General features: G+C 38.9%; 1 protein-coding gene across 2 annotated transcripts; it reads left to right on the top strand.

The window, feature by feature from the left end:
* Window positions 1-2,225: 2,225 nt before the first annotated feature.
* On the top strand, window positions 2,226-23,546 carry LOC311292528 (uncharacterized protein). Of its 2 annotated transcripts, XM_084412242.1 has the most exons (4): window positions 2,254-2,340; window positions 18,854-19,604; window positions 20,262-20,518; window positions 20,610-23,546. In XM_084412242.1, exons 3-4 carry the CDS (start codon window positions 20,440-20,442, stop codon window positions 23,453-23,455), a joined length of 2,925 nt encoding a protein of 974 aa, XP_084268368.1. In that variant the 5' UTR covers window positions 2,254-2,340; window positions 18,854-19,604; window positions 20,262-20,439; the 3' UTR covers window positions 23,456-23,546. The 2 variants fall into 2 exon arrangements, with proteins under 2 accessions (XP_084268367.1, XP_084268368.1); XM_084412241.1 differs by lacking the exon at window positions 18,854-19,604 and having other exon boundaries at window positions 2,226-2,340.
* Window positions 23,547-24,742: the final 1,196 nt, after the last annotated feature.

Here is a 24,742-nt window from a genome sequence, read left to right as displayed (position 1 = left end):
TTATGGATTATGTTCCCACAGTATGCGGCGGTGAAATCGCCGCGCGGCTTTTCTCAAGTTTCATTTTAGTTCAGGATAAGCTAATGGAAAAACAAGTCGTTTTTATTTTTTTATTTTTTTGGTTTTAATTTTAAAAAACGATTGAACGAATGATACACGGGGCCTAGGCTATTTGTAAACCGTTATTGTAAAATAAAAATAGGCTGATTAAAAAAAAAAAAAAAAACGGACTTCCAAAAATCGACGGGCCAGAAAATATTGCCTATTGCCAGAGACAATTTATATAAGAGACATGCCACTTCCTCAACCCTCAATAGAACTATATAAGGAAAACCCGTAACGGCAAAGATGGCGGTTGTATGCACATGTCCCGCCCCTCCCGCTGGAAAGCCAATCATCTGCTTTTAACAGTCAAGCCGCGAAACATTTAAACCTATCGTCTGGTTCCACTGACGCATGCGCACAGTTGAGGTTTTGCGACAGCAAGTTGTTGTGTGTGCAAGATCAGTAACAGGGCGCATATTTAACTGAAAGAACCGTATGGAAAGGACAAGCAGAGAGAGAGAGCCCCGGTCGCGCGCGCGCACTCTCTCTCTCTCTTTCCGAAGCCAGGCGAAAGTGTAAACAAGACTCTCCTGCTGCACGCACATTAATCAAAATAAAACGACATGATGGTAAAAGGTCGGAAGACCAAAGTTTCATGTTGGAGCATTCAGAGATTTTTTTTCCCCTGAATTACCGCTGGGTGTGAATTGTGCTAAAATACGTCGCCTGAAATGCGTTCCGCACATTCAGCTGACATAAAATTACTCTCTAAATAAATGAAAAAACCTATCCAGCCCATACACAAAAGAAATATATTTTCAGGAAATATTTTGGAATATATGCAAATATTTGAAATTGGCCCAATAAATATATTTCATACTTATATTTCATATATTTTTGTTATATTTCAGAATATATTTCAATGTATTTTTTTCTGTATGGGTCCCCAAAAATGCCAAAAATATATGTGGCGTATATTCCAAATACATTGAAATATATTCTGAAATATAACAAAAATATATGAAATATAAGTATGAAATATATTTATTGGGCCAATTTCAAATATTTGCATATATTCCAAAATATTTCCTGAAAATATAATTCAAATATATTTCTTTTGTGTATGGGAGTGATGTAATGTTTTCTGTGTTGACACTAACCTTGTGGGATGTCCATGTCCTAACTGCTGGGATAATCACACAACCGTATGACACGTCCAATTCGCGAACTAATGACTCCTTTGAACCGATTCATTTTAATTAATAGTTAAAACTACTGATATATACAATACATTGTTATTACTGATAAAGTGCAAACCGGCTTATATTTAAATAAAGGAGAACAATATTGACATTGAATATGCACAACACCGGCATTCTGGATAGAGACGTAAATGAAGTTGGTGTCGTGAACCCTTGCGCATGCGTAGTAAAAGTATAACCTGTGGGGAAAAAGGCGTTTTAAACCTTATTTTGGGGCAAAATCATCAAACTTTTTCAGCGATTTTTATCATATTTTACTGCTGTTTCTATACATGCAGTTTTTATGTCCCAGTGACCAGTGAAAGTGCAGTTCTGACTCTCTGCCCATTCATTTAGATAGGAGCCTGGTCTTGTTAGTCCGAAATAGCTGCCCGGAGCCGTTGCCAAGATGGCGGCCGAGTGGCACGACTTGCCTAAAAGGACTTTGCTATTGCCGACCCCTGGTCTAAACCTTCCTTTGTTTGGTTTATAAATGATTTTAAATAGTTTTTTTACCTCACTGAAAAAAGATCAAATCTACTAAAAGTGCAAGGAAAATGTGTAGTGACGTATCTAGTAAACTACTGTTTTGATTAATCTACCCTTATGTTTGTGCCGCTCCAAATGTTCATTTTATTTTATTTAGCATTTTTGCCTTTGACTTGTGTATTTTGAAGTAGCTCCCCCTCTTTGTTTGTTTGTTTGTTTGTTTTTCTGCTTGGTTAATACTTTTTGTATATTGACAACATTTACGCATGTATATTCTCTTTCCCCTAGGAGAGTTTTGTATGTTGCTGTTTTTTGTCCACGGGTCAACTAGCAGGGGGCGCTGCTCTCTCTCTCTCTCACACACACACACACACACACACACACACACACACACACACACACACACGCGCGCGCACGCACACACACACACGGGTCAGCTCCTCATCCTCCAGTACAGCAGGGGGCGCTGCACACACACGGGTCAGTTCACAGTCAGTCCGTTAGTGACTCACCCTGAAGAAGCAGTTCTTTAACTGAAGATGAGGACAGGTTTACTGCAGCTCAGGTAAATATCAGTTATGTTTTCAGTGTTTCACACAGGTGCTAATGCTGCAGGTGTCAGTGTGTGTGTGTACGCACGTGCGTGCTCGTGTGTGTGTGTGTGTGTGTGTGTGTGTGTGTGTGTGTGTGTGTGTAGTCGGAACTATCCTGCACTGCATGTAAGCGTCGTAAATTCGGCGTCGCCTGAATTCACCGCACTGAGTGATTTACTATATTACTCAGTCTCCCCCAATAAATAAATAAAAGTCATGACACATGCTGTTGTTCACTAGTAACATTTATTTCATTAAAAAGCAAGTAAAAACGGTTCTTCTAAAATTGGTTGGCAGATTATTTTTTAGTTTATTTCTGACCGCATTACATTAGGCTATATGACCATGATTTACACATGTTGCTTTTGTTTCTTTTCATCATGCAAGTGGAAATATTTCCAGATCACTTTTTTCTTAAATACCCTTTGGCATTAGGACAGTGGCAATATTATTTGTGTATAATGGTCTTTTGTGGTATCATCTACACATGCATAGTTGGATGATAACTGCAATAAAGTAATAACCTACTTGTTCACATAGCATATATGATGTATTTTATATTATTTAAGCACCTGAAAGCGCATCAGTTTGACAGAATTGTCTACTTCAATGTGTGATAGCCTAAGTCTTTATTTAACATTTATATATTTTACTATAGCATTTGTTATGAAAAATAGCAACCTACGCACATAGAAACAATAGCTACAACATGTCACAGTTGTAATGTTAACCTATTATTAAAATATATATTCCCTTAACAGATTAAAAATGATAAATTCTACAAGTTTACCACAATAAAGACAATAGATTTTTCTGACAGATATTGCAATTTAATTTAGTGAAGCTTCAGTGTTGTCAATAGTGTGCATCACACACACTCCACATTACAGAGCGTGCCTTGAACTGAATTAAACAAAATCGCTTTTCTCTAGTGCAAACAGTTTCCAGTGAGAGCAAATAAAATGGCCATGTCTTTCTGAAGGCAAGCTCTTCTGACTGTAAAATAAGCTCTAAGCTTACACAACACAAAATAATGATCACAAATGCCACACCAAATATTCGCTCATTATCCTGTATATAGCTTATTTAAGTAATTCAATAGGCTCTATGCACGATCGCTTCCGCGTTTTGTCTCAGCCCGCCCAGTTACATCCGGTGCTGCGTCAGAAGCAGTTTTTGCATTAGGTAGAGATAGTGGCAAATTACACTCGCTGTTTACAAGAACTTCCAGCGGTTAACGTGAATGATGTTAACAATATTGTGAGGCAGTTAACGGTCACATATATGAGTAAGAAAGAAAAATTCTTTAAATTATAAATTTCGAGCTACATCAACAAATTTGAGGGTGAGTATTCCATCATATCGCAGGAAATCCGAATAGCGAATCAGTTTCTAAAATCGTTGTCTCCGTTTCTGAGAAAATGAATTTTATTAAAGTGAATTGTCCTATAGAATGCGCTATGCGGAAGTAAAGACGCCGGCTGAGATCCTACCGGGAATACGTCAGCAGCGTTCGTGCATAGAGCCTATTAATATAAAGGGGCTATTTGTCCACTAATGGCTTAAATGAACAACTACTAGTCAAAACTTTAGCCGGAGGCAGCCCTTATTCCACATATTTTCGAACCTGCAGGCCATTCTGGGTTGAGCGAGCGCCCCTGAGCGGAGTGAGCGCTCTCCACTCACATGATCTGGTCGAACCCGGACCACTGTCTGCTGAACTTAAAGGTTGTCTAAGCGATGTCAGGCCAAAACATTTTTTGTCACATACAGCAAACATCTCCTCACTATCCGCTAGCTGCCTGTCCCCTGAACACACTGTAAAAAAACGCGGTCTCTGTAGACACCACAGGCTCCACAAACGGCAACAAAAACAAACTGTGCTCACCCGCACCACGAAACATAACAAACAGAGCTCCAGCCAATAACCGACAAGAAGTGTTGGAGGGTGGGGTTTGCGCGTTTGCGGGGTTAGTGCGCGTGCACATGAGGTGGGTGTGTGGAGGAGAGAGATGAAGAGGGAAGTTTGAATTATGGCCGACACACGACCAAAGAGACGACGTTCCGATGAACAGAACAACTTGCAAGAGGGACAAGGATAAGGAACGCGCGAAGTCCCGAATTTACATCGGAAAAACCTTTGAAATGTGGCGAGACCTCCGCCGGCAGAAGGGATTAGCTACTATCCGACATTCAGTTGCTCTGTTTTTGCAGAACAGGTAAATCCACTTTTCTTTCTAAACTGACGTTCATGTTCGCCAAACCAACACAAGGATGTAATTAGCTAGATTTATGCAGTCAGCGTTACCTTTGGTGAATACAACATGTATGTTTCTAGCAGCGATCAATCTCTATTGTAAATGATTAAGCAAATTCACAGTAGGGCGACAATTTGTGTAAGTTAAGGGTTGTTTTCACCCACGGTTTGACGTGAATTTGAATATTCATTTATAGGCTCTTGACAACTTTGACTAAATTGGTTTACAAAGCCGCCGTTGTTTATGCTCACTGGGAAACGCGAAGCTAACGTTATCTTGCTATCATTGCGTCCTTGTATGGGAGCTATTTATAACCTCAGGTGGCAAAACGATTTTAAGATAATGTGTCTCTTTTTCTGCATTCTGTTCTGCAATATATAAAAGCATTTATCTAACTTGGCGACATTACACATTGAATGAAGTATCAGTAAAACTTAACTTTGTAGTGACTATTTTGACTTTCCTTTATGCCGGAAGGGAGGGGAGGAGGGAGGAGACGGGATGAGGAGGAGGGAGGGTCTAGCCAGCCTCCGTTTTGTTTGACAATAATTTGAATGTCAACAAGAAGAAACGTCTCCCGGGATCGCTTAGACAACCTTTAAGCAGAAACGTCAAAATAGACATAAACAGCTTTTTAAAATAGGTTTTAAAACTAAACATTTAGACTATTTTAGCACAAATTATGAGCTTATTGCCAATTTTTTTATAATTCTTGACAAAATTAGTAATATTTTAATAATACTTTAATAATATATTAAAAGTTTTTTTTTTTTTTTTTTAACACACACACACACACACACACACACACACACACACGTCACCGCGTTTCGCTAGCACTAAAGAGCCTCTCCCAGTGTCTGGAATACATAGCCAGTTTTCTCAGCCTTGGAAAGTTAACAAAAGTTATTCATTTCAGCATTTACTAATACATTATTCAATGTATTTTGTTAACATTAGTTAATGCACTGTGAACATAAACAAACAATGAGCAGCTGTATTTTTAAGAAAGATGAATAAATACAGTATCAGATGTATAGCTCTTGCCTCATGGTTAGCTCATGTCAGTTATTGCATCACACAACGTTAACAAACGAGATGTAAAATGTTCTACACTATATTACTACGTACCAGTGATGCGTTTAACTCTTCACAGTGTTTAGCTGAACACTCGCTGAGTCCACGGGTAAATGCTGTTCTTACTCAGTATTGTTCTCTCGTTTCCAGTCCAAATATCTACATATTCTTAAATCAAGATGCATATAGATGAGTAAAATGACAAATGAGAGTGTGTCTTGTTTTCTGGGGAAATGATTAAAAATGAAGTGAGTTGTTGCTTTAAAAAAGCTAAATCATCTGCCACTGGGGTCAGAAGAATGATGTTGTTTCTGTTTGAAAGAAGAGTATTTCTCTGACCCCGTTGGCAGATGATGAGCGCAGGCTAAAACTCGGTGCGCTCACTCTGCTAGACCTCAAGGCTGTTTCTGTGGCGCAATATTCCACGTGTGTCAGTTCCGTCGCAGCTTTATTCCTACATTGGGACATAAAGCTACGCATTATTTACACATCTGCATAGTTGACAATTACAGAATTTCACCAGATTTGTTATGAGACGCGTTTGTAAACTTGTTTTCCGCCAAAATAAAAGCTCATGGGTTTATCTCTTGCATTTATAGAAATTAGGACAAAACTAATTATGGAAGTTTAATTTATTAGTGCATTTGTTTTACAATATATGACTGTTACTGCAATTGGAATAGTATTATAACATTATTAGTATTATTATTATTATCATTATTATTAGTAGTAGTATGTAGTGTAATGTAGACACTATATCACTAAGAAGAGGTTTGAGTCCCATTGAAGTCAATGCACCGACTTTTTCTTTATTCAATTTTCACACTTAATGAGGGTTAGAGCTCTTAATTTTAAACTCTTGAAGTGCACCAAAAAAGATAAAAAAAAAAAAATTAAAAACAATTTTCTTACGTGTGTCATCATTATGGTATTTCAATGTCATTACGCTATTTCTACGTCATTATGCTATTTCTACATCATTACGCTATTTCTACGTCATTATGCTATTTCTACATCATTACGCTATTTCTACATCATTATGCTATTTCTACATCATTACGTTATTTCCACATCATTACGCTATTTCTACATCATTACGCTATTTCTACATCATTACGCTATTTCTACGTCATTATGCTATTTCTACGTCATTACGCTATTTCTACATCATTACGCTATTTCAACATCATTACGCTATTTCTACGTCATTACGCTATTTCTACGTCATTTCTACGTCATTACGCTATTTCTACGTCATTACACTTTCTACGTCATTACACTATTTCTACATCATTACGCTATTTCTACATCATTACGCTATTTCTATGTCATTACGCTATTTCTACGCCATTACGCTATTTATTACGTCATTACGCTATTTCTACGCCATTACGCTATTTCTACGTCATTACGCTATTTCTATGCCATTACGCTATTTCTACGTCATTACGCTATTTCTACGTCATTACGCTATTTCTACGTCATTACGCTATTTCTACGTCATTACGCTATTTCTACGCCATTACGCTATTTCTACGTCATTACGCTATTTCTACGTCATTACGCTATTTCTACGTCATTACACTATTTCTACGTCATTACGCTATTTCTACATCATTACGCTATTTCTACGTCATTACGCTATTTCTACATCATTACGCTATTTCTACGTCATTACACTATTTCTACATCATTACGCTATTTCTACGTCATTACGCTATTTCTACATCATTACGCTATTTCTACGCCATTACGCTATTTCTACGTCATTACGCTATTTCTACGTCATTACACTATTTCTACGTCATTACGCTATTTCTACATCATTACGCTATTTCTACCATTACGCTATTTCTACATCATTACGCTATTTCTACGTCATTACGCTATTTCTACATCATTACGCTATTTCTACGTCATTACGCTATTTCTACATCATTACGCTATTTCTACGTCATTACGCTATTTCTACATCATTACGCTATTTCTACGTCATTACACTATTTCTACATCATTACGCTATTTCTACGTCATTACGCTATTTCTACGTCATTACGCTATTTCTACGTCATTACGCTATTTCTACATCATTACGCTATTTCTACGCCATTACGCTATTTCTACGTCATTACGCTATTTCTACGTCATTACACTATTTCTACGCCATTACGCTATTTCTACGTCATTACGCTATTTCTACATCATTACGCTATTTCTACGTCATTACGCTATTTCTACATCATTACGCTATTTCTACGTCATTACACTATTTCTACGTCATTACGCTATTTCTACATCATTACGCTATTTCTACGTCATTACGCTATTTCTACATCATTACGCTATTTCTACATCATTACGCTATTTCTACGTCATTACGCTATTTCTACATCATTACGCTATTTCTACGTCTTTACGCTATTTCTACATCATTACGCTATTTCTACATCATTACACTATTTCTACATCATTACGCTATTTCTACGTCATTACGCTATTTCTACATCATTACACTATTTCTACATCATTACGCTATTTCTACATCATTACACTATTTCTACGTCATTACGCTATTTCTACGTCATTACACTATTTCTACGTCATTACGCTATTTCTACATCATTACGCTATTTCTACGTCATTACGCTATTTCTACATCATTACGCTATTTCTACGTCATTACACTATTTCTACGTCATTACGCTATTTCTACATCATTACGCTATTTCTACGTCATTACGCTATTTCTACGTCATTACGCTATTTCTACATCATTACGCTATTTCTATGCCATTACGCTATTTCTACGTCATTACGCTATTTCTACGTCATTACGCTATTTCTACATCATTACGCTATTTCTACATCATTACGCTATTTCTACGTCATTACGCTATTTCTACGTCATTACGCTATTTCTACGCCATTACGCTATTTCTACGCCATTACGCTATTTCTACGTCATTACACTATTTCTACATCATTACGCTATTTCTACGTCATTACGCTATTTCTACATCATTACGCTATTTCTACGTCATTACGCTATTTCTACATCATTACGCTATTTCTACATCATTACGCTATTTCTACGTCATTACGCTATTTCTACGTCATTACGCTATTTCTATGCCATTACGCTATTTCTACGTCATTACACTATTTCTACATCATTACGCTATTTGTACGTCATTACACTATTTCTACGTCTTTACACTATTTCTACGTCATTACGCTATTTCTACGTCATTACACTATTTCTATGCCATTACGCTATTTCTACGTCTTTACGCTATTTCTACGTCTTTACACTATTTCTACATCATTACACTATTTCTACATCATTACACTATTTCTACGTCATTACGCTATTTCTACATCATTACACTATTTCTACGTCATTACGCTATTTCTACGTCATTACGCTATTTCTATGCCATTACGCTATTTCTACGTCATTACACTATTTCTACATCATTACGCTATTTGTACGTCATTACACTATTTCTACGTCTTTACACTATTTCTACGTCATTACGCTATTTCTACGTCATTACACTATTTCTATGCCATTACGCTATTTCTACATCATTACGCTATTTCTACGTCATTACGCTATTTCTACATCATTACACTATTTCTACGTCATTACGCTATTTCTACATCATTACACTATTTCTACGTCATTACGCTATTTCTACGTCATTACGCTATTTCTATGCCATTACGCTATTTCTACGTCATTACACTATTTCTACATCATTACGCTATTTGTACGTCATTACACTATTTCTATGCCATTACACTATTTCTACGTCATTACGCTATTTCTACGTCATTACACTATTTCTACGTCATTACGCTATTTCTACGCCATTACGCTATTTCTACGTCTTTACACTATTTCTATGCCATTACGCTATTTCTACATCATTACACTATTTCTACGTCTTTACACTATTTCTACGCCATTACACTATTTCTACGTCTTTACACTATTTCTATGTCATAACACTACGTCATAACACTACTTCTACGTCATTACACTATTTCTATGCCATTACGCTATTTCTACATCATTACACTATTTCTACGTCATTACGCTATTTCTACGTCATTACGCTATTTCTACGTCATTACGCTATTTCTTCATCATTACGCTATTTCTATGCCATTACGTAGGGCTGGGCGATATGGAGCAAAAAATATATCTCGATATATTTTGCTATATCTCGATATATGATATATATCTCGATATCTTTACAGGAAAAATAACCCCTACTGCAAAAACAAATATGCCAAATACCACAAAGTCTTTTTTTATTGAAGTGCAAATAGGTAGGCAGTTCATGTAGGAACAAAGTGCTTCTGCGACATTTAAAAAAATAATTAAATCCCTGTATACAAAAATAATAATTTAACTGTAAAATAAAGGAAGAAATAATACATATTGCACTATTTTTAATAAACCTGTATAGAAACATCATTACTAATTTTGGCAAATAAATGTTAAAAATGCCATATATCCCCCAAAAACTGCACAACTGTAGAGTAAAACATTTTAAAAAAAGTGATAAAAATGCGTCTAAAAACTGACATGATTGTTACAAAATCACACTGTCTGGGGCCTCTGGAGAACTCAGAACAACTGCTAGCATAAAGTTTAAGGTAAAAATAACTGCCATTAAATTACAGTATCTTACTACTATGCAATTAGATAAACTGTTCATTCATTACATCACTTTACCTTTGTCTTTATCCACCTTTATCCTCTTCTCTTCTTTTTGGCACTGTATCTAGGCTTGGGCGATATGCTCCATTTTCATATCGTCTTATCGTCGGTCCGTGAGATCGGCGATACACGATATTATCGTGAGGGGGGCGGGGCTTACTTATTTGATTATTAACTTGCTTATTTACTCATCAATTTGCTTGTTTTATTACTTCGTTTTAAATATGAGAATTTTTTTCTATTTTGCTAGCAAAGGTGGAGTGTTTATTAATAGGCTAAATCAGGTTATTTCGCGGTATAGTGAGGTAAAAAAAGATCCTAATCATTCTTGTATCTGACTCAGAGTATTTCATCATGTCAGCGGGAAATTTACGGACACACATTATCCTCTCATGCCGTTACAGATCTGCAGCATTTTGACTGTAGGCTACTTCTGCACGAGATGTGAACACGTTTTAATTTCTTGGGTGAAAAAAAAGTGTTGGAGTCTGCGATATATGTCCTCCTACCAGTGCTCTCTCTGTCTGGATGCTCTTCACATATGCGCACCGCACTTCAATAAGCCCAACTAACGCGGGTTTTAAATGCCGGGAGAAATCAGAGGCAAAAATCTAAAAGTCGATCGGTTATACTTAAACCTATGACTTGACTTTGATAAAGGAAAACGGGTTAATGCGTTTACATGACCACATGCATTGTCTGTTTATTCAGCATAATCGAGTTAATAACGAGCATGTAAACGCGCTCATTCCCTGAAAATGAAAGCAGAAACGGACTGAGCTTTCGCTGCATTAACGGCGCGTTCTCTCAGAGACGACGGTGGATATAACGGTAGGCTACAGCAACTATCCTAATTTACTGGCTTAATATTTCTCTTGTGGACTTACATTATTGACAGTGAAAAAATTTGAAGAATATTTCTTGTTAAACAAGTTTGAAGTTGCTTTTGATTTTCACAGATGGCAGAGTTTCACAGATATGCTTCGTGAACTAAATACTTGTATTAGGCCTAGGCGGCCTATATAATTTTATTGATATTATTATAATTAATATTTTGTAATTGTATTGTTTTTACTGTTATTAGTGTCATTAAATATTTTGTTAATGTGCTATGGAAACAAAATACTGACGAACAACGATGCCGCGTCTTCATCTTGGTTGCATTTTAATGCGTTTTCATCTTGGCTCTGTATAAGAATGATGCGTCTGTTAAAACAAGCACTCTTGACAATGTGTGAATGGATCACCTTGCAATTAAATTTCGTTATGGGATGTAGTTTTTTAGTCTGTTTTAAAAACATTTTCTTTGAGGAGTCCTCATACGCGCGCGTCGGTGATGTCGCAAGTGTGGTTATGTGGTGATGCCGTTATGAATTTAGGCAAGGCAAATATAATTGTAGTTCCTAATTAATTTAATAACTATACTAGCTTCATAATAATAATAATAATAATGATTTAATACATTAATGGGAAAACGAGCCAATTATCGTATTGATATCGTCAAAGGCATCTGCCATCGGCGATATCTCTGTCTATCGTCGATACATGATACTATCGTCTATTGGCACAACCTTAACTGTATCTATAGCAGAATAGGTAGGCTAATCAGGACAATCAGGAAACAATCAGGAAACTTTCACCATGTCTAGACCTGGCGCGAGGTGCCAGGCCCGTTTACAGGGGGGCATGTTAAGTGTGAGTGTGTTAAGCGCCCTCAAACAAAAGCAATGCGGCAAGAGGCAACGCTACACAACAAATTACCAACAACAACTGATCGCGCGCGCTGTTTCTGACGCACTTCAAGCTAGAGCTGGGCGATTTTTTCCCCTAAAAAAATCTGTGATTTTTTTATAAAAAACTCGATTTACGATTCGATTCGATTTTTTTCTCCCCCCATTTAAAACAAAATAACTGTGAACTGTAAATATATTTTAAAAATATATATTTATTGTATTTAATTAAAGTGCATCAACATAAACAAAATTGCAAAGGCAAACCCTTTCTCTTACTGAAAAGTCACTGTGCAGTGTGCAACAAAGATTGTTAAACATCCAAATTATTTATACTGTAACTTATTTGGATTGAGCTAATAAAACAAAAAATCCTGAGGTAACTCTTATGCCTGGTTCAGATTACACGATTTTTTTGTCTGTTACAATAGTCACTGTCAGATTACACGATTTTGACTCCTAAAAATCTTGTCATGTCGTGGACAAGAAACATGTCAGACTACACATTGTTTTACGACCAGTCATCGCAAGCCGTCTCACACACTCATTCACTCGCACATATAGGCTACACAAGCTCACTCACATAGCCTACACACACACACACACACACACTCGCTCGCACATACACACACTCTCTCTCTCTCTCTCTCTCTCTCTCTCTCTCTCTCTCTCTCTCTCACACACACTCTCTCTCACACACACACACACTCGCTCACTCACTCGAGAACACACACACTCTCACTCACTCTCCGTCTCTCCCTCACTCACTCACTCACTCACTCGCGCGCCGTCGTCGTCGTGGAGGGCCGTTAAAAAATTAAACATGCTAGTCTTTTTGTCGTGATGTCGTGAAGCATCGAGGGCTGCGCCGCAGGGAGCGTTCTACGGAAACCCTGAAGGAAGATTTGGCGAATGCAAAATGTATGTATTGGGAGAAAACAAATCTAAAAAATCGATTTTTTGAAAATATGAATTGATTTGACCTACCAACTCGATTTTTAAATCAAATCGATTTTTTTCCCAGCCCTACTTCAAGCACTCTCTGGGCGGGGAAAGATTGATGTGCCTGACCGGACTCGGGGGACTTGGTTGAATGAGACAACATGCGAGGGGAGGGGGAACAAAAGCAAGGAGGCAGAGGAGGGCGGGGGCGAGCACAGCACAGAGAAGGCAAACAAGCAAAGTGGCGAAATCAGAATTAAATATAAACAATATATTGATATGTCAAAATCCATATCGAGTTTAAAAAATATCTCGATATATCGTAAATATCGAGATATTGCCCACCCCTACCATTACGCTATTTCTACGTCATTACGCTATTTCTATGCCATTACGCTATTTCTACGCTATTATGCCATTTATGCTGTTCTCTCGATCTGATTAGAAAAGGAATATCACGCTTTGAAAATCCTCACTTTAACTCAATCACAGGCAGGTGAAATCAGACAATTTCCTAGCCATTGGCTTATATAGACATTTCTTTGATCACATGCAAGTGATTTACTTGTATGGAAAAACATTTATGACAAATGTTTTTGAAACAAAAAAGCTTGCTGAATTGCACTAATTGAAAAAAATATGCATTGCATTAACCATGCTTGCATTTTAATGCATTATATTATTAGGGCTTGCGTATTTATGGGATGAAATGCAACATGGTCGTATATTGAACCTGTACATATTTAAATTAAAAACATTACACACACATTTTCATTATTAAAAATTCAATACTCCATATTCACCTTTTAGATTTCACTTCCAAAATATTCGGTCTATTTAATTATATTTCACTGATATACACTGTGGACTCCTGGTCACATAAAAATGTTACACATAGGCTTGGTACTGTAGGTTAAAGATGTAAAAACAGGGGAAAAAAAGACGCCAGCCCTGTCACAAAGGTGGACTGGATCCCTTCGCAAACGATCTGGCCCTCAAGGCTGAGCATCCAGCGCTGGAAGCGGCTTCCCGTTTCTCCTGAAACAGAAATGTTTTAACTATCAAATTTCTGTTTTAGTTTTCATTTTGAATACAGTTTAGTTTGATACCATTGAATTTACTACATCCAGCACCAAAGCCAACTGTCCTATCTAAAACCAACTTACCAAGAAGTATCAGACGAGGAGTTACAGGTATAGAGAGTGAACTCTCAAGGTCAGCTGCAGTGGCATATCCCTAGGACATAGAACAAATCTAACACAATATTAATGACATAAGACTACCACTGAGTGAGATGGATGTATAGATAGAATGAGAGATGGAGAGACAGGAAGATATAGATAAAGAGAGGGGGATATAGATAGAGAGATAGAGAAAGATACAGAGAGAGATAGTGATGGATAGATAGATAAAGTGAGATAGATAAAAGAGATAGAGGGAGAGAGTTAGATAGATACAGATATAGAGGGAGAGAGAGAGAGGGAAATAGAAGGAAAGATGGAGAGATAGAGGTAGAACTAGAGGAAGATATAGGGATAGATTGATAGGGATAGAGTGATAAAACAGAGAGATAGATACAGGGTAGGTAAAGAAAAAGAGAGAGATAGTGAAAGATAGGTAAAGATAGAGGAATAGATAGAGACAGAGGCAAAGTGAGGGAGAGATAGATGGTTAGAGAGGAGTGTGTGTGAGAAAGAGAGGCAGAGAGAGGTGTGTGTGTGTGTGTGTGTGTGTGTGTGTAGGGGAACTTACATCTGCAAGAACAATGAGCCCTGAGACATCTTCAGAAAAGTGAGACAGAAGATGGATGACCTGATAGGACAGCTCGACATCATCTGTTGTCCATAAGTTTGGCAAGAAAACATTATGCAAGCCAATTACTGATAGATTAACAGTAAATTGCAAGATTAAAGCAAGTAAGAAACCATTCAAATTTCCACCCGTTTCTGTGCTGTCATGGTACCCTGCATCTGTAATAAAAAAAATAAACAAAAAAAACAAATGTAAACGTTGATCTACAACTCAATGATAATCAAAACAGCAAAAAAACACAAAATAGGGTGCACTATGCCAATGCAATTAAAAGAGAATAACGTTAGCTGTTCACGTAGCTAGATATTGGACTAGCCCGATCAGTAGTAGCTGTTTTTACCTCATTGCTGGATTTACCTCATTGATAGGCTAAAACCTGCACATAAAATAGTCACACCAGCATGTCTGGTAGCCCAAACAGCTATAATCCATCAAAGACGAGCAGTTGACATGAATTCATCAAATACAGTCTTTGACCAACTATCTAGCATCATAAACAGCTAATCAGTAAATAGATTTATGTTAGCCGTTTGATTTTCAGGGTGAATCTGCTTTAACCAGACGTGGTGCACATGGCAAGAATGCCACACAAACTTGACCACGGGAATGCTACTTAAACGTTATAGGCCTAACGTTAGCCTATTGTTTAGATTTAGATCGTATACATAAATGGACATTAAAATAAGCTCATTGTTTCTAAAATGAATGGACAAACTATCGAAATGTTGCTAGCTTGAATCACCTTGGCTCATTAGCAGCTAGCTAGCTAGCTAAGTTATTTCATTTCATGTGGTGTAAGTCCGTGGCGTTTAGCATACATCAACATCACTGATAGATGTTAAAATTATGCATGACTTTCAAGAAACTCTTTAATCTCACCGGATTATTGTGATTTTGGTCGATATCTCCACCGCGATCTTCCGACATGGACCTCCGCGTTCATTGCAGGTTCAAATGCCTTCTTCTACGCTCCTTCCCAGAATGCAAAAAATACTGTATGATCATGTTATTTCAGATACCGGTAGTGGCGCCAATAGACATAATAGGGACTTTAAGCAACAGCCTCTGGTGGAACGGCAACGGCATTCTGGCGTTGTATTGCGCATGCACGAATTTAACTGCTACTTTGCAACGTTCTACTGTAACGGTCTACTACGGGAGAACAGCTGATTTGCCGGAGTCGCTACAACGTGAGAGTAAATCTAGGTTTTTAGACTTATTTACATCATACAATAGTAAAAGCTCCTCTTCTGACAAAAGATTGTAATTTAATGCCAAAAGCAATCCTTCTCTTGCTTTTTTAAATGACTTTTTTTTTTGTATCTCAATAAATGAATTAATGCCGCGTTGCGCTTTCCTGTGTACGGTTGCTTAGTGATTTTTACGTTCTTGGCTACGGCGGTGTGACAGCATACTTCCGGTCGCCGTAGCCGTTCCATTCGCAGCTGTTGCTTAAAGTCCATATTAAAGAGGCCCGGGCGCCTGCCAGTGTGCTGCGTGTCATACGGATATTTACACCGTGTTCAGAAAGAACAGTGGAGAGACACACACACACATATTGGCAGCGCAGTTCCTCAACTAAATGTAGGCTATAGGCCGTCTCGCGTAAAATCCGGAGTGTAGGTATTAGGGTAATAAAAGGCTATTACACCCACGATAACAAACACATTTGCGCATGCACATAAAACACCGCAAACTTTCTTATTTCTGTCTGTGGAATAGGCTATGCAAGATTATTCTTGATAACATTTGCAGTAGAGAAATCAGGTGTTTTTGTCTAATCTTCATTCAGTAAATGCATACAATATTTAGTTTGTTAGTAATGGATTGCACCGTCGACCGATTGATTGAATCAGTCGTTGTTTAGCAACCTAAAAAAAAAACGAAATGAAATTGCTAACTTCTCCACTGATAAATAATAACTTTTTTTTTTTATAATAAGCATAAAACTGCATATCGGAATTTATCTCCAAACATACCAGACCATCTTACTCTATCCGACATCTTTGCTGGAATTTTCGATTTTGCGGTTAAATAACAAAAATGAGATGTTATTTAACAATGAGGTGTTAAATAACAAAAACGAGGTGTTATTTAACATGTATTTCCTAAAATTAACAGTAAGGCACAGTTATTAAAAATAACAGGTTAATCATGTTAAAATTTGGGTGTAAATTAACATAAACATTTAACAGTGTACCGCGGGTACCGAAACGCAGTATCGAGCCCAGCGACTAAATTATTATAGTAGCCTGCGTTGTATAGATAATCTCTCTCCCTCTCAGGCTGTGTGTGAGACGGAGAAACACACACTCTGCAGTTGTGCCTTGTTCACACACTAACTCAAGCAAGAGCTCCTCAGCTGATACACACACAGCTTTAGCCAGGCCTGGTGCTACGGTTCTGCTAAACACACTCAAATACAAGCAAGAGCTCCTCGGCTGATACACACACAGCTTTAGCCAGGCCCGGTGCTACGGTTCTGCTAAACACACTCAAATACAAGCAAGAGCTCCTCGGCTGATACACACACAGCTTTAGCCAGGCCCGGTGCTACGGTTCTGCTAAACACACTCAAATACAAGCAAGAGCTCCTCAGCTGATACTGTAATAATATTTTGGCAAACGCTCCAGTGCACATTTGTGTTTGCGCTCTGGAGAATGGCAAATTAATCTATTTCCACGTGTTTCTGCAGCGGTGAGCAATGTAGCCAATCACAGACATAGTTGTTGATCTCATGATCACAATGGCCAATGAGATGGTGTTTAAGTTGTTCAGAATCAGAGTTTTTATTCAGTGCAGAGTTACACAGAATCGCCAAACCTCTCATTAACAGTGTAGACGTGATGATTGAGAAGCAGTCGTCAGTGAAATAAAGGGAACACAGCAAGAGTTTAGGATTATACTGCTGTGATATCATGGTAAAGATGAATTTTAACCACTGATTCTCCACATGCTCGTCTTTGGGCATTGAAAAACACTGGCTTTACCTTCACATTATAGAGCACAGCGTCTCCTGGACATGATGCTCTCCAGTGTCCACAGGGATCAGCTGCAGGTTTGAGGTTTCCCTGGAGTCTGCGCGTGCTATAAGTGCGCGGGCAATATGCTAATGTTTCATCTTGACGTCACAACGAAACGGCTGATGACTCGTTTGAAAAACAATTAATTTCATTGACTCAGAGTCGACTCTTACTTTTGAAAGACGATAACTTTATATACGGTGAACTTTCAGATTTTGAACTTAGCAGGATGTTTTCATTCACTTAGAGCTGTGTTACACACTTCAAGAAAGGTCATTTTCAAAAATCCATAATAGGGGCCCTTTAAATATCCATAATCTAAAAGGTGTGCATTATGCCTGACACCTACATGTACACTTAACAGTTGGATTTATGACTGCAAGTCATTCTCTTTGAATGCTATTGAAGTTAGAAACGTGTATACGTCGTATGATACTTTACAGACGGTCTGTAAATTTGCAAATATCGTACTATCAATGTCAAGCAAACTTAACGGCAGAATCACTGGGAAACGCTTAGCATGAAACTGTGTGCATTATGTGTGTCAGATCTGCGTCTAGCCTATAGGCCTATCTTGTGCTCTGTGGGAATTTGATTTTGTAGTTTCTCTGTGCCTAGTTTCTGTGTTCTTTCCTGTGGCCAGGTTGTAGTTTTGTAGTTTTATCAATTTTCATTATTCTGCTCCAGGTGTGTCAGTTTCCCTTGTTAAGCTGGTTTGCCCCTCTGTTTAAATAGCCCTTGTGTTCTCTAGTTCTGTCGGTCGTTGTTTGATGTCATGCAGTTCCCTGTGTTTTCTTTGTTTTTCTCAGTGTTATTTTGTTCCTGATTTATGTTATGATTGTTTATTTTCATTAAAATCTCCCTGCATTTGGATCCCTCATCTCTGCTTGCTGTCTTTGATTCCCTTGTTCAGTGACAGAACGTCCGACCCATAATGGATCCAGCAGAGAGAATTACGCGTCGCTGCATTGAGGATTATGCTCTGGATTTTATTGAGTTGGCTCATTTGACCAACATGAGCTCTCCCCGATCTTCTTTCGGGGAGGGCTGTCTGAACCGCTCGGCTCACTCATGCTGTTTTGGGACCTTAACTGGACACTGGAGTATTAGATCTATCTTGCACTGCAGTTTAGCTGCTCTGCACTTACTGTGGGAGTTGCGGAGGAGGAACGTGGCACTCCCACAGTAGCCCTTACCCCAGAGTTTTGTCCCGTCATGGCTGCCAAGTCAGAGTTCCTGGTAGCCATGACTTGCCGATGAAGACATTAGGGCGGTCCATAGGTATTTGAGCCTGGAAGACACGCCACTTTGTTCGGTGCGAGCAGCTGACGTCTCTGCGATGGGGTCAAGTTTGGGGGTTTCAGCCAAAAATGGCTGCCGCTGCTTCTGAGGCCTCGGCAAGATGGCAGCCCCTTCTGAGCCCTTGATCACAATGGCCACCACCGCTTCAGAGCCCGCTGCCGGCCTGGAGGCCTTCCCGAGTCCCGCTGCCCTGCCGGCGCCGCTTGCTGTCTGCTCCGCTCTCCCTGGTCCTCAGCTGGGGCTCCTGAGACAATGGAGACCGACTAGTCGATCCCCCGTCTATTATATCACTGTATTAGTCCATTGAGCTACTTTAAAAGTCCCGAAGGCAGGGGAATCCTGGAGCACGATGTATTGAATGAGTGAGTATCTCACCCGTTGCTCTATAGTCTTCTTCGGTCAACAGCCGTTTGCACCCCCTGCTGGTGAGACGACTAACTGCAGATGGAGATTTTGAATCGACACACTACTGATATTCCTGCAGTTCCTGGATGTCAATTGTTGAATTTTCTGTCGAATTTGAACCACTGAATTTGTGGAAGAGAATTTGTAAAGAGAAATAAAATGGACTGAAAATTGCATGTCAAATATAATAGAGTGTATAAACAGTATTTAAAAATATAGGCTAAACTGTGTATAAAAAAATAAACAGACGGAATATTTTGGAAGTGAAATCTGAAAGGTGAATATGGATTACTGAATTTTTAATAATGAAAATGTGTGTGAATTTGTTTCTATTTAATTATTCACAGCTTAAATATACGACCATGCCAATAAATATGCAAGCTCTAAAAATACCTTGCTTTAAAATGCAACCATGGTTAATGCAATGCATTTTTTTTTTTGCATTGCTTTTTTGTTTCAAATACATTGGTCATTATTTTATTTCCATATACTTGGATTGTAGAGGGTTGCAGTAGGAAAACTTTTAGATTTAGTGTTTAGGAAATGGGCAGTATTGCTTGGATTATTTGCTGAATATTGAATACTAATAATGTCTTTCTTCTTTACTCCAACAGTTCAAATTTACACAGCGATTATGATTCACATCTGCAGTGAAGCCATAGAAGTTCATCGGTAAATACAGGAACATTCCCACCTTTTTACAAGTGAACAAACCACTCAGATGCGCCGTAAAACACATTACAGAAGAAATAAGTCAAGTAAAAAAAATACTGAGGGTATACAACTGCAAACATGGAAATGGAGGTTGTCAAAGAGGAGAGTGACAACATGAGTGAGGCATGCAAAAATGAAGATACAGAGGAACAAAGAGGTTGGTGTCCATTCCTGATTCTTTTCACTGAATCCATTCACTTTCATTTAAATTTTCAGCTTAATTTGACTTGTGTACATCTTCATTTTAGACCTGGTGGAAGTTAAAGAAGAAAGTCAAGAGCTGAATGAAGTGGAGAAACTGGTGGAAGTTGAAGAAGAAAGTCAAGAGCTGAATGAAGTGGATAAACAGGTGGAAGTTAAAGAAGAAAGTCAAGAGCTGAATGAAGTGGAGAAACTGGTGGAAGTTAAAGAAGAAAGTCAAGAGCTGAAAGAAGTGGAGAAACTGGTGGAAGTTAAAGAAGAAAGTCAAGAGCTGAATGAAGTGGAGAAACTAGTGGAAGTTAAAGAAGAAAGTCAAGAGCTGAATGAAGTGGAGAAACTGGTGGAAGTTAAAGAAGAAAGTCAAGAGCTGAATGAAGTGGAGAAACTGGTGGAAGTTGAAGAAGAAAGTCAAGAGCTGAATGAAGTGGATAAACAGGTGGAAGTTAAAGAAGAAAGTCAAGAGCTGAATGAAGTGGAGAAACTGGTGGAAGTTAAAGAAAGTCAAGAGCTGAATGAAGTGGAGAAACAGGTGGAAGTTAAAGAAGAAAGTCAAGAGCTGAATGAAGTGGAGAAACTGGTGGAAGTTAAAGAAGAAAGTCAAGAGCTGAATGAAGTGGAGCAACAGGAGTTTGTCACAGGAGAGCATTCTTCTAATAGCTCACAGATTGAAATGCCTGGAGATGTTTTCACCTGCCCAGAATGTGGAAAGAGTTTCAAAGTAAAAGGACGCCTTAAGGCTCACATGAGAGTTCACACTGGAGAGAAGCCGTACCCATGCCCTCAATGTGGAAAGGGTTTCAGATATAAAGGACACGTCCGCACTCACATGAGAATTCACTCCGGAGAGATGCCTTTCAAATGCCATCACTGTGGGAAGAGCTTCAATGAAAGAGGAAATCTTAAGGCTCACATGAGAGTTCACACTGGAGAGAAGCCGTTCAAATGTGAGCAGTGTGGAAAGACATTCAAAACCAACAAAAGCCTTAAGACACACAAACATAACGACACTGGTGAACTTGAAAGGCCTTATAGCTGCAGTCAATGTGAAAAGAGTTTCTCACAGAAAACAAACCTTTCGAAGCATGCACTAGTTCACTCTGGAGAGAAAGCTTTCACATGCCATGAGTGTGGAAAGAGTGTCATACGTAAAGGAGAACTTCAGAGTCACCTGAGAATCCACTCTTCTGAGAAACCTTACACATGCAGTCAGTGCGGAAAGACTTTCAGATGGGCACAGATCTTCAAGAAACACATGCTCTCTCATGCTGGAGAAAGTCGCTATAACTGTGATCAGTGTGGTGAACAGTTTAGTCTGGCAGAAAACTTACAGACACACCTGAAAACCCATGCGGATGAGAGGCCTTTCTTGTGTTCCTTCTGTGGAATGAGATTTTCACGACTGGACTATTTGAAGGAGCACCAGAAATTACATTCAGGAGTGAGCGCTCACGTGTGCACTGAGTGTGGGAATATCTTCACTAGTGCCACCTGTCTGAAAGAGCACAGGAGGATACATTTATTCGTAGAGAAACCTCACAAGTCAGGAGAGAAACCTTACAAGTGTTCCCAATGTGGGAAGAGTTTCTCCCAGGCAGGAAACTTGAAGACACATGTGCGAGTGCACACAGGAGAGAAGCCGTACCCATGCCCTCTGTGTGGAAAGGGTTTCAGACATAAAGGACACGTTCGCCCTCACATGAGAATTCACTCCGGAGAGATGCCTTTCAAATGCCATCAATGTGGGAAGAGCTTCAATGAAAAAGGAAACCTTACAGTTCACATGAGAGTTCACACTGGAGAGAAGCCATTCAAATGCCATCAATGTGGGAAGAGCTTCAATGAAAGAGGAATCCTTAAGGCTCACATGAGAGTTCACACTGGAGAGAAGCCATTCAAATGTGAGCAGTGTGGAAAGACATTCAAAACCAACAAAAGCCTTAAGACACACAAACATAACGACACTGGTGAACTTGAAAGGCCTTATAGCTGCAGTCAATGTGGAATGAGTTTCTCACAGAAAACAAACCTTTCGAAGCATGCACTAGTTCACTCTGGAGAGAGAGCTTTCACATGCCATGAGTGTGGAAAGAGTGTCAAACGTAAAGGAGAACTTCAGAGTCACCTAAGAATTCACTCTTCTGAGAAACCTTACAAATGCAGTCAGTGCGGAAAGACTTTCAGATGGGCACAGATCCTCAAGAAACACATGCTCTCTCACGCTGTAGAAAGTCACTTTAACTGTGATCAGTGTGGCGTGGAGTTTAGTCTTGCAGAAAACTTGCAGATGCACCTGAAAACCCATGCGGATGAGAGGCCTTTCTTGTGTTCCTTCTGTGGAATGAGATTTCTACGTCTGGACTATTTGAAGGAGCACCAGAAATTACATTCAGGAGTGAGCGCTCACGTGTGCACTGAGTGTGGGAATATCTTCACTAGTGCCACCTGTCTGAAAGAGCACAGGAGAATACATTTATTCGTAGAGAAACCTCACAAGTCAGGAGAGAAACCTCACAAGTCAGGAGAAAAACCTCCCAAGTCAGGAGAGAAACCTCACAAGTCAGGAGAAAAACCTCCCAAGTCAGGAGAGAAACCTCCCAAGTCAGGAGAAAAACCTCCCAAGTCAGGAGAGAAACCTCACAAGTCAGGAGAGAAACCTCACAAGTCAGGAGAGAAACCTTCCAAGTCAGGTGAAAAACCTCCCAAGTCAGGAGAGAAACCTCACAAGTGTTCACAATGTGGGAAGAGTTTCTCCAAGTCAGGAAACTTGAAGACACATGCGCGAGTGCACGCGGGAGAGAAGCCGTACCCATGCCGTCTGTGTGGGAAGAGTTTCAGCACAGCAGGCGCTCAAAAGAGACATAGCACTAATAACTGTCCAAAGCTTCCAATGTGAGCACGCTTCGTTTCAACCCTGAACTCTTTCAGTGCATGGGTTTAAATTCAGATAAACTTGTTCCAAATAATAAAGTTAAAATTCAAAAGCTTTTGAGCATTCAAAGTTATTTTTTTGCTATTGAAAAGATATGCACAAAGAACTTAGAAGTGATCTTTCCAGGGTTAAAAGGGTTCCCTGTTGGAAGCGTGACCAACATCCCTGACAGTGTGTATGTATGATGAGCATGCTAATCACTCCTGTAAACCGACTGAAGTGGCTCCCCACTTTAAACTGAACTCGTTGGAACGTTGTGCATCTTGATCAGAGAATCTTTGACCTCTTTACTTCACAGATACTAAGGCGGGCATACACTGTGTGATTTCCGTCCGATTTTGAGCCGAATTCTGACTCGTGTGACACTTTTTCAGGTCTGGCCGTATTTAAATTTCCATATTTGAAGCGTGTCATTTTAGTTTTTAAAGTTTTAAATATGGATATTTTTCTCACAGAAACGCATCGCTTCATAAGGCCTTTATTAACCCCCAGAGACATATGGATTACTGTTATGATGGATGGATTTTTTGGGCTTCCAAATCTGATCCTCCATTCACTGCCATTGTAAAGCTTGGAAGAGCCAGGAAGTTTTTTAATATAACTCTGATTAGTCTGAAAGAAGAATGTCATATACACCTAGGATGACTTGAAGTGAGATTGAACTATCCCTTTAAGGGAAAGTTTTCATTTTTGGTTGATCCCTTTAATATAGAGACCTTTGGCCTGTAGAAGGTGAACGATCCTGTCTGAATGAAGTGTCTATGGGCAGTGATTTGTTGCCTACTTCTTGATCTGTGTAAATAAAGACTGATCCGCAGCATTACACCGCATTCCATCCCGGATATAAATTACTTTCAGATGAACATGGAGATTTTTAGAAAAATAATCCATCGCAAGTGTACAGGACCCCAACGTTTATGCTTCATAATGTACATAAAATCAACAAAGGTGCTCCACATGAGCCCAGCTGATGAAATAAGATAAATACTAATATTTTAAACTATAAACCATCACTTTCACTATTTACGTTCATCAGTACAATTACCCAGGTAGCTTTAACGATTTGGCCCGATAATGGCCCAGATCCGGCAGCCCGGAAGAAATAACTTGGCACAGTTGCGATTGCCAGACTTGGGATGAATGACACCCCAGAATCAGCCCAAACACACTGACCCGAGCAGTAAAGAACTCTGAAGAACTGCAAACCTGCCGGCATTGGGCCACAACCACACCGACAAGAATGGTACACAC

The sequence above is a fragment of the Rutilus rutilus genome (genome assembly GCF_951802725.1).
Source record: "Rutilus rutilus genome assembly, chromosome: 6".
NCBI classification, from domain to species: domain Eukaryota; kingdom Metazoa; phylum Chordata; class Actinopteri; order Cypriniformes; family Leuciscidae; genus Rutilus; species Rutilus rutilus.
The sequence above is the reverse complement of the archived record's forward strand: the minus strand, read 5'-3'. Positions and strand labels throughout refer to the sequence as shown.

Coding starts and splice junctions, on each gene's coding strand:
- LOC311292528 (XM_084412241.1), top strand. CDS start 20,440: ATGGAAATGGAGGTTGTCAAAGAGGAGAGTGACAACATGAGTGAGGCA. Junction 20,519..20,609: donor AGATACAGAGGAACAAAGAG/GTTGGTGTCCAT, acceptor TCTTCATTTTAG/ACCTGGTGGAAGTTAAAGAA.